The sequence below is a fragment of the Haliaeetus leucocephalus genome, unplaced genomic scaffold (assembly GCF_000737465.1).
Source record: "Haliaeetus leucocephalus isolate CR32 unplaced genomic scaffold, Haliaeetus_leucocephalus-4.0 Scaffold162, whole genome shotgun sequence".
Lineage (NCBI taxonomy): Eukaryota > Metazoa > Chordata > Aves > Accipitriformes > Accipitridae > Haliaeetus > Haliaeetus leucocephalus.
Window position 1 is genome coordinate 14793253 of NW_010972598.1, and position 9647 is coordinate 14802899.

The 9647-nt window shown below is 62.4% G+C and overlaps 1 protein-coding gene across 1 annotated transcript; it reads right to left on the reverse strand.

Annotated features, from left to right (window-relative positions):
• Positions 1-990: 990 nt before the first annotated feature.
• CNNM4 (cyclin and CBS domain divalent metal cation transport mediator 4) lies at positions 991-9641 on the reverse strand. The gene is made up of 7 exons (XM_010562847.1): positions 8243-9641; positions 4539-4682; positions 4318-4455; positions 3599-3768; positions 3336-3435; positions 1643-1824; positions 991-1540 (listed from the first exon to the last, which is right to left on the reverse strand). The coding sequence occupies exons 1-7, from the start codon at positions 9501-9503 to the stop codon at positions 1331-1333; spliced, it is 2205 nt and encodes a 734-aa protein (XP_010561149.1). The 5' UTR covers positions 9504-9641; the 3' UTR covers positions 991-1330.
• Positions 9642-9647: the final 6 nt, after the last annotated feature.

Consider the following 9647-nt stretch of genomic DNA (forward strand, 5'->3'; position numbering starts at 1 on the left):
GGGCGTGGGGGGGGGGTGGGGGGAGACGGGGGGGGGGGGGGGGGATATTTGCATAGAGGAAGATTTAATTAAAAAAGGGGCTTTTTTGTCTTGGTTTATTATTATTATTAATTATTATTATTATTATTATTTCTAGTATCTCCCCGCAGAAGGACCTAGGACCTGATCGTCGAGATGTGATTAACAAAAATAATTAACCTTCTCCCAATAACTTACAGAATTCATCCAGGGAACTTGTGCTTTTTTTTTGGGGGGGGGTGGTGGTGGTGAGGGGGGTGTCTCACCCCCACACACACCCCTCCGCCCCCAGGGCACGAAGCTCCGGGGACTGGGGGGGGTCCAGCCGGTGCTTACCGGGGGGGTCCCATGTCCTGCCCCAAGGAGGTCACCAGGGGATTTTGGGGTCCCCCGGTGCCGGGGTGTGTGTGTTCCTGCGGGGGGGACACGGCGCTGACCCCCTCCTGCCTGTACAACTTTGGTCACTAGCTTTGTGCCGCCCCAAAAAGCCGGATCCTGCACCCCTCCTCGCCTCACCGATCCCCGTCCCCCCGGCACGGATACCCTGAGACGCCCCATGGCAGGGGGGAAGGCACCGAAACCGCCGGGGGGGAGGTGTGTGGGGGGACACACACCGTCCCTGCCATCCTCAGCATGCTCGTGACACCGGTGAGTGGCAGAGGGGCTGGGGCGGGTCTCCTGGGATGGCGGAGGGTCTCGGTCGTGCCTGGCTTTGCACCGGAGACGCTGAGCCCATCCCCTCGGCTTCAGGCCCGCCGCCGAGCTCTCCGCCGCCGCATCCCCCCGGTGCCCCGGGCCAGCGGGAAAGGGGAACGGGCACGGAGAAGGGTCGCGGCATCGATCGCCCTGGTTCATCCGGGAGAAGGATGAGACGCCGCCATCATGTCGTACCCCAGGCATCCCCGTCTACCGTTGTGCCCCCCCGAAAACACCAGAGAGGGGCTGGGATCCCCGTCCCAGGGCGGCCGCAGCGGAGCCCCTCCCCACCCTGCCTCCCCAAAGCGGCGTACGAGACCTGAAGCTCCCTGAGCTGAACGAGCGCCGTCGGCGGGGCGGCCGGCGGAGAGTTGTGCCGTCTCGACCGCATTCCGTTTAAATTAATTAAAAATAAGCCAGTCTGGAAAGCAGCAGCAAATCCCGGCTCCGTTTCCTACCACGCTGCCGCCACCTCCTCCAGCTCAACCGGGCTTCTCCGGCGACCGCGGCACGCGGCACGGCATCACCGAGGAGACGCCGAGCGTTTCCTACCGGGGCAAGGGTCCCTAAAACGGGCACGCGAGGTCCCTCCCGGCGCGTGCCGGCGGGGCCGGGGTCAGATGGAGTTTTCCAGGGGGCTGTGGTTGCTCCGGCGGCTCAGGCAGTTCCTCTCGTTCAGGAGACTGGTGGTCTCGTCGGCAGTGGTGGAGGGTTCCGGTTTCTCCGGTAAACTGGCGTCTGGTTTGGGGGCATTGCTGTCGGGGGATTGGGGACAACTGTCCATGCGGGAGGCTGTCAGACCATTCTGGTATTCCTGCCGCGTGATCTGTGCCGGGGAAAAAAAATAATAAGTGAGGTGGGGATGAGGACCGGTGCCGGACCTCACTGATGGCATCCCCATCCCCGTGCCAGCGGGCTCCCGCCTCACCTTAACGAACTGGAGGTCAGTGAGGGCGCGGACGCTGAAGTCGGCCACGTACTGGGCGCCGGTGCCGGCGTTGAGCTGGTTGTTGCTGCCGCTGACTGGGGAGGAGACGGAGTCGGAGCGTTCGTGGTAGCTGAGGGAGGCCGAGCGGTTCAGGCTGCTGACGTGGGACGGGGAGCGGATCTCTGCGGGGACAGGAGGGACGGGGTTAGCCACACCACGGACCCCCTACCCCGGGGAGGGTCTTACGCCACTCTGGGATGAGGCCTGGCAACTCTCTGCCTGCCGGTTACAGGGTGCCGAGCCCCCGGTGATGCCGGCCCTGGCTCCGGCGCGTGCTGTGTGAGGAGAGCCCCATCCCACAGGCTCTGGGGACACAGAGCCCAGCGGTGACAGGGAGCAACGGGATGCACGTACACCCCAGCGCAGCCCTGTGCCCCCCGTGGTTGAGCGCTGCCGTCCCCCAGCTCTGCCAGGCAGTGCTGGATTTGATCCCTGCCCATCACTTGCCGAATGGCCACCGACCACGGCCAGGGAGTCTGGTCCCCCTGCTCCAGGCCAGGCACTGCCCAGGGGACAAGGGACCAGGGGACAGTCCCAGCCCAAGGACACTGTGACTCCCCGAACGGGTGGATCAGTCACCCTGCATGGGTTTAGGGCCGAGGTGGGGGTTACGGGGACAAGGAGGGCCTGGTGACGTGCTTGGAAAGCCAGGGTGACACAGGAACCACATGCAGCAGCAGGGAGAGTGGCACCTCCTCACCAGCCAGCCATCATGGGGACAGCCACAACACCGGGCTGCCCAGCCGGCGCTGTCCCCCTGCTCCTTGGCAGCCGGGAGAAATCGGGACGGTTACGGGGCGTGCAGGACCCTAACACCACCGTGAGCGGGGCTGGGTGACGCCGGGCAGTGTCGTGCCCAGCTCCAGCCCCACACCGCAGCCCGCACCAGGGCAGAAGCTGCCTTTTCTCTTCCAGAGGCACTTGGATGTGGCAGGGAGAAAGCCGGCGGTGTGGGGAAGCAACCGGGACGGCCTTGAGGCACATGGAGCCAGACAAGATGGCAAGCAGCCAGCCTGGAGCAGGGGGGACAAAATATCTGGTGCTGCATTAATGGGGTGGGGACGCCCACTACGGCAGGGTAATGCGGTCACAGCGGGGTTTGGCACGCCATGCAGCCGCACCGTTTACCTGTCAACCTGGCAAACAATGACCCTCGCTTTGTGGATGGGCGCCGGGGCTGGGCTGGGAGGGCTAGGGCAGAGAGACGGACAACACAACACACATGCAGAGGACAAGGTCAAGAGAAGCTGCTGGGGTAAAGGAGAGGGGTGGCTGTGGGTATCTTGTCCCCTCGCGGGGCCGGTGGACAGGCGCTGGTAACCCCACGACGCCAAGCCGAACCATGAGGGTTGGTGTCTGGCCGCTCGCAGAGCCTGGCAGCGATGGGAGGGCACCCTGAACTCAGGGCAGTGGGTTTTCAGCCTCCGGCTCAGGCACGGACCCTCTGCCTGCTGCCAGACATGCTCAGGTGCCTCCCTGGCCACAAGTCCTGGCCACACAGCCCCCCAGGACAGCTCAGGGGGCACCGGCAGGGGCTTGGAGCCTCCAGCATTTCCTATTCTCACCGGCAGCAATAAAACGGGGTGGGAGAGCTCTGCCCACACTGGCACCCAGGCGATCGGGGGGTACTTACCGGATACAGGAGAGGGGCTGAGGGCCATCACCCCGTAATAGGAGAAAGCTCCCGCTTCAAACTTCATGCATTCCTTGCCGGCCTCCACCTCCACCTTGCCCTGCAAGGGAGAGATGCGGTCAGACTCTGTGAGCCCCATCCCACAGCGCGGAGCTGGAGGAGACGTCCCCCCTCCCCCCCCATAATTGCAGCTTTCCCGGGGTGATGGTTCACCCAAGGGACCCCACGTGCCTGGCTGGCAATGCCACCCCACGCCTGGGTACCTGCAGGATGAGGATGAAGTAGTCGGCTGCCTTGTTCTTGCAGTAGAGGAAGTGGCGTGGGGATTTCTTGTTCTCCTCGTCGAACTTCAGCTCCTGGATGACGTCAGAATATTTGAGGAGCCGCAGCAGGATCTTCTCCGAGATGAAGTTGGGGGTGAAGAGCGTCACCTCTGAGAACGAGAGGCGAAGAGGCATCAGAGCCGCAGCCCTTGTCCCTCTCCTGTCCCTCCAGATGAAGGTGCATCCCCCGTCCCTCAGGGTGGTTCCCTGGATGAGGCTGGGCCCCATCGACACCTCCCTGGGGCAGAAGCCCATGGGTCCAGCCCCAACACCAGCTCCAGGTCCCCAGAAAGGCCAGCCCCAGCCTTGGGGGAACCCATGCCGTGGAACAGGACCATCCTGGAGGGACAGGGACCTGCCGAGCATCAAGAGGCAGGGCTGGCATCCCTGCGCCCTGTCCCTTCTCATTTTGGGGGAGACAGAGGGAAGGAGAGTGGGACAAGATGCAAATGCCCTGTAATTTTTGAACAAGATGGTTAGAGTGACTCTTCCTTGGCGAGGGGATGGGAACGGAGCCCACGTGGCTGCCAGGGACGCGGCAGCACAATGAGCCCAACCGGGTCAGTGCCAGGGAGCCGTCGGTGCTGGTGCTCCATAGCTGGACTGAGCCCAGGGGTGCCTGGAGCTGTGGGGGGGCTTCCTCCCACCAAAAAACTTACCCGTGGAGAGGAAGCGGTGAGCAGCCAGCAGCAGCTGTGGAGAGACCTTCACCTTCAGCTCATTGACGGGGTCCTTGAAGGCCGAGAAGTCCCTCTTGTTCTTCTGGTTGCCCACCCGTTTCTTGCTGCGGTTGTCGGCTGTGGGGAGCAGGCTGTCAGGGGGGGCAGGTGGGACCCCGGCACGCGATGAGGAAGGGACAGGGGCCGAGTCCAAAACCTACTGTACGTATCCGACTCGTCCAGGATCTCCGACTTGATGATCTCCTCGATGACGTCCTCCAGCGTCACCAGCCCCAGCACCTCGTAGAAGGGATCTCCCTCGCCCTCGTTGTTCACTTTCTGCACGATGGCCAGGTGGGACTTCCCTGAGAACAGACACATGGACATTGGAAGGGAGACCACCCTGGGGCACTCCCAGCCCTACCGCTGGGTCCCAGCACCGAGGGATGTCACTGGGACCAGCCCTTCCCTCCCTGCCACCCTCCTGGACAGGAAACAATAAACCAGGTAAAATCTAAACAAGCCCCTGGGCTGGGCATTAATTCCCAGTGTAATGACAGTAATTAAGCCCATGACAGCAGCGCCTGCGAGGCTCAAGGCACCCCCGTGCCGCCATGGGGTGTGGGCTTGGCCAGGGGGTTCACAGGAGATGGGATGTGTCCTTGGAGGAGCCCGTGCCACATCACCGGCGCGTGGCACGATCTCGGCGGTGCCAGATGAGCGCCCATGGGCTGAGGGCACCCCAGCACAGGGGGATTGCTGCCGCTGCCACAAATCTGGTTTCTGCCAGTGGCCCCAGACTCTCCGAATTTCCTCGGTGGCTCTGCCAAGCTGACCCAGGGCTGTCCCATCCAGCAGGAAACACTCCGGACACCTGGTGCCGCAGCGGCCACCCAATCCCGGAGCCAAAACATCCGGGGGAAGAAAGCCAAGGGCAGGCAGCCACTGCCCAGCCAGCCCTGGCAACGAGCAGGCAGGTCCTTGCTGGCGGGAAGACCTCTCCAGCCTTGAATTAACAACTCTCCTCGCTTTTCCGGCCTCACCCCACGCAGGCAGGACGCAGTTTGCCTTATTCTAGCTAAATCCAAACCGCCGGCTCGCGTCGAAGCTGGCGTCACTCCTGCCCCAGCTGCCGGGCGCTGGCCAAGCCTCTCCATGAACCGATAGTTCTCCTGCTTCGTCCCAAAATTGTGCAGAGCTGCTAGGAAAAAGTCCTCGGATGAGAAACATCCGCCTCCGTTCTGGGGAGAGGAGCCGAGCGGCCGTGTGGAAAACCGCAGCTCGCCCAGGCCAGGCCAACGCACCCGCAGGACCGGTATCCTTAGCCTGGGGAAACTGAGGCACAGAGGAAGGCAACGTTTCCTCCCTGATCACAGTGCAGCCCAAAATAAAGTCACTCCTACGTCCTCAAGCACCACGCTTGCCCCCAGGCCAGCAGGAAGGTGTCCCACTTATTGTCCTGCTCCGGCTCCAGCGTAAAACTGCCTTTCCCAACACTATCTGCTATTTAATTTTAGAGCTGGCCACTGCAGGCCCCTTGTCGCTCAGCGAAAAGCTAATTTTTGGGATGGGCACCGCGCAGCTCCCCTTTTTCTCCTTCTTCAGTCAAGCTCATGCAGCTCAGGCAACCGCGCTGCAAAAAGTCGATGCATAGAGGGGCAAAAAGACCCTAAAATCATTGCTTGGGCCGTGAAAACCCCTCACCCACCTGTCTAACCCCCTTCAGTGAGGCGCGGTGGCTCCTTTGCTGACTGTGTGCGAGGTGGGGAGAGGTGAAAGGATCAGGGCTGCGGGGCCAGCCCCGATGAATCAGGCAGCAGTTCCTCTCCGGGATGAGCGGCCAAGGCTGAGCTCGGCAGGGAGCGGCTGGTGGCAAAGCAAACACGCCACAGGGAGCCCAAACCACCAGAGCAAAGGGCATGGGGCCAGCTGCCGCAGCATCGCCAGCAGGGCGTGACGGACCCCGCACACCACCCTGGGACCCCCTTTGCCGCGATAGTCCCCATACAAGGTGGGAGAGCAACACCGCGAGCTCGGCAGGGAGGCTGGGAGCTCCCTGCAGGGTTGTTCCCCACTCAGAGCTTCATGCCAAGTGTGTGCCGAGAGAAGAAGATCGGGAAGAGGCGCTGAGCCGAGGGCCGACGTTGCTGCGGGAGCTGTCACCCCGAGGCCAGTGCCTGGGACACCTCCGTGGCACTGGAGGGGAGAGGTCTGGCTGCCAAGCGGCGCAATTAGGACAATTGGAAGCATGGCCTGTTCTTTTTCTCCCTCTTTATCCTTTTCCTGGGTGCGTCTCCTGCTTCCAATCCGAGTCCCGATCAGCGGGATGAGGGCAGAGATTCACCGTGGTGCTGCATCCATGAGGAACGGGGTTCAGAGGGGGACCTCAGAAACAGTCCAGCCCCACAAATTACCCGCCTCTGACCCAGAGAGGCAGCGATGAAAAAATAACAATACAGGACATGGGCGGCTTTGTAAGCGGAATGAGCGTGCTTTAAATCCTTTAATAAGGATTCGTCAGAGGGAAAGCCGGTGCCAGCAGCCAGGATAACTCCAGCTCCGGCAGCAAAAGGACTCCGCTTCTGTACTGCTGTTTTTTGGAAATGGGGTGGAGTGGAATGGCTGCGTGCGGTCCTACAGTGGTTCTCGAACCGGCATGAGATGAATTGAAGGAAAAGCATTTGCCAAGAAGGTTTTTCATGCATCAGGGCAACTCCAAGACGATGAGATCCTGTTGTCATTGCCACAACCACAGGCAACGCTGCACCACGACCAAGGGGCGTTATTCCCATGCCAATATTTTTGGGTGCCAGGGAAGCACAGTCGCAAAGGGAGGCAAGAGCAGAACTGCCCTCAAAGATCAGCCAGGCTTGAACCTATGAGCTCCCAAGCTCAAGCCGAGCTCTTGCTGTGGGAGGAATTATTAGATCGCCTAAATCTCGGCATGACCCGCGCCTCCCCCCCCCGAAACATCCCTGATGGCGGCAGGACGCAGCAAACCACCTGGCTCTCGCGATGAGCCCAAACCTCCGCCGGGCAAGTGTAACGGGAGCCAGAGGAGAGAGCAGGGTCACGCATGGCTGAGGGCTGGCCTGGCATCACCCGGCACAGCTGCTCCACAGCCAGGCTCTTTATTTCATCCCAGCCTCGACGCAGGCAGCTGGTCCTGCACAAGCAAGAGCTGCAAGAAGCTGGGGAGGGCAGAAGGGTTCCCTGCCTGGTCTGGCAAAGCCCCGAGTGAGGACCCCGGGCAGGTCAAACCCTGCGCAGAGCTAACACAGCTCTTCCCACTCCCCATGCGCTCAGCCTCCGGCGAGCCTGGGTCCCACTCCTCCTCCCAGCCCTCTGGCTGCTCTCGCTTTTAAGTGCCCCGATGCCATGAGTAGGAAGCAGAGCGGGGATGGGGGCCGGCACCGAGCGGTGCTTCCCCATGGCGGAGTACAGCCCAGAGGAGGGAGCCAAGCCCAAACCAGGAAGCCGAGCAATTTTCCAGCAGCTATTCAAGGGCCTCCAGGGCCGATAATTAAAAACAAGGAGCAAGTAAACACTCCCAAAGTGTTTTTCAAAGCTGGCGCTGAGCTCTGGTTGCTCCGCCACCGATAAAGGAGAAGCTCTCCCTCCCCAGTGCAGCGCCGTTATACACCAAACCCCGGAAGCCCGGGTGCTTGCAGGCACCAAGCAGCTGCCCCCGGTTCGGTGCCGCGCTGCTCATCCCCAGCACGGCAGCAGCGTGTCCCCAGGCACCCGGTTCCCTCTGGATCATGACTGCCTGAACCATGGGGACCCCAGGCAGACCCGGCGTGGGCAGCTCCAGCCCCAGCGGGCAAAACGCCCCAAAGTTTTGCTTCCGGCATCCACCGGCCTCCTCTGGGAGGAAGAAGGTAGCACCCCGGGGAAGCAGTGGCACCCCCCCAGACCCCCTCACCCTTTTTGAACTCCTCCAGCATGGCATCCAGCTTGGTGTCATGGAAAACGACGTGGACGGGGTGGTTGTAGAATTTGGTGATGGTTTTGAGGGGGGTGCAGTCGTCGGGATCGACAAAAGCCAGGTCCTTGACATAGAGGATGTCCATGATGTTGGAACGCTCGTCCTCGTAGACGGGGATGCGGGTGTAGCCGCTCTCCATGATCTCCGACATGGTGTTGAAGTCCAGGATGGCGTCGCTGTTGATCATGAAGCAGTTCTGCAGCGGGGTCATCACGTCCTCCACCGTCTTGGTGCGGAGCTCCAGGGCTCCCTGGATCATGTTGAGCTCTTCCCTCACCAGGTCGTTGTAGGGTTCTGTCACCTTCAACATCTCCACCAGCTTCTCCCGGTTGTAGACGGTGCCGATCTCCTGGCCCAGGATGCAGTCAAGGAGCTTGCTGATGGGGTAGGAGAGGGGGAACGTCACCAGCATGAAGAACTTGGTGACCAGGATGGTGTTGGCGCCCACGGCCAAGCCGTGGCGGGAGCAGAGCGCCTGGGGCACAATCTCCCCGAAGATGACGATGCCGATGGTGGAAGCGACGACGGCGCCGATGCCGGAGCCAATGAGGTCGTCGAGGAGGATGGTGAGGGTGGTGTTAACCAGCACGTTACCCAGCAGCAGGGAACAGAGCAAATAGTTCCCCTTGCGGCGGATGGGCTCGATCTTGCGGGCGTAACGCTTCTCCTTATCGGTGCCGCAGTTCTGCACGATGCGCAGCTCCATGGGGTCCAGCGCCATCAGGCCCAGGTTGAGCCCGCTGAACATCCCCGACAGCACCAGCAACCCGGCGATGAGGATCACCTGCAACCAAAGGGGCAGCAGCGACTTCTTCTCCTCCAGCACCACGATCCGGCCGTCAGGGCCTTGATGGGGCAGCCAGGGTTGGCCGGGTCGGCGCTGGGTGCAGAGGACGTAGGTTTTGGCTTGCTCGTCCTTGCGCAGGGGCTGGACGCGGACCCGCAGGAGGGCCGAGGTGTCGCGGGCCTCGGCCGGGCCAGGCTGCACCAGCAGGTCCTGGGAACGCTCGGGGCAGGTGCCGTTGGGAACCGAAGCGTTGGCGGCCGGTCGTAATTCGGCGAAGGCCACCCGTTCGCCGGTGCGGGGGCCCAACCCCAGCCCGTAGAGGCGGAGCAGCACCTCGCTACCCTCCGTCACACGGATGGGCCCGCGGGCCGGTGACCCCGCCGCCGGCTTCGTGCTCTCCTCCAACCGCATCCCCAGGATCACGCTGTCCCCCGACGGCACCGCCCCACCGGGCAGCGCCAGCAGCAACAACAGCGGCGGCAGCAACGGGGGAGACGACGACGACGACGAAAGCGGGGACCCCCCGCCGATCCCCCCGGGGCCTCGGCCGAGGCC

Coding starts and splice junctions, on each gene's coding strand:
- CNNM4 (XM_010562847.1), bottom strand. CDS start 9,503: ATGCGGTTGGAGGAGAGCACGAAGCCGGCGGCGGGGTCACCGGCCCGC. Junction 4,456..4,538: donor GGACGAGTCGGATACGTACA/GTAGGTTTTGGA, acceptor TGCTCCCCACAG/CCGACAACCGCAGCAAGAAA. Junction 3,769..4,317: donor TCACCGCTTCCTCTCCACGG/GTAAGTTTTTTG, acceptor TCTCGTTCTCAG/AGGTGACGCTCTTCACCCCC.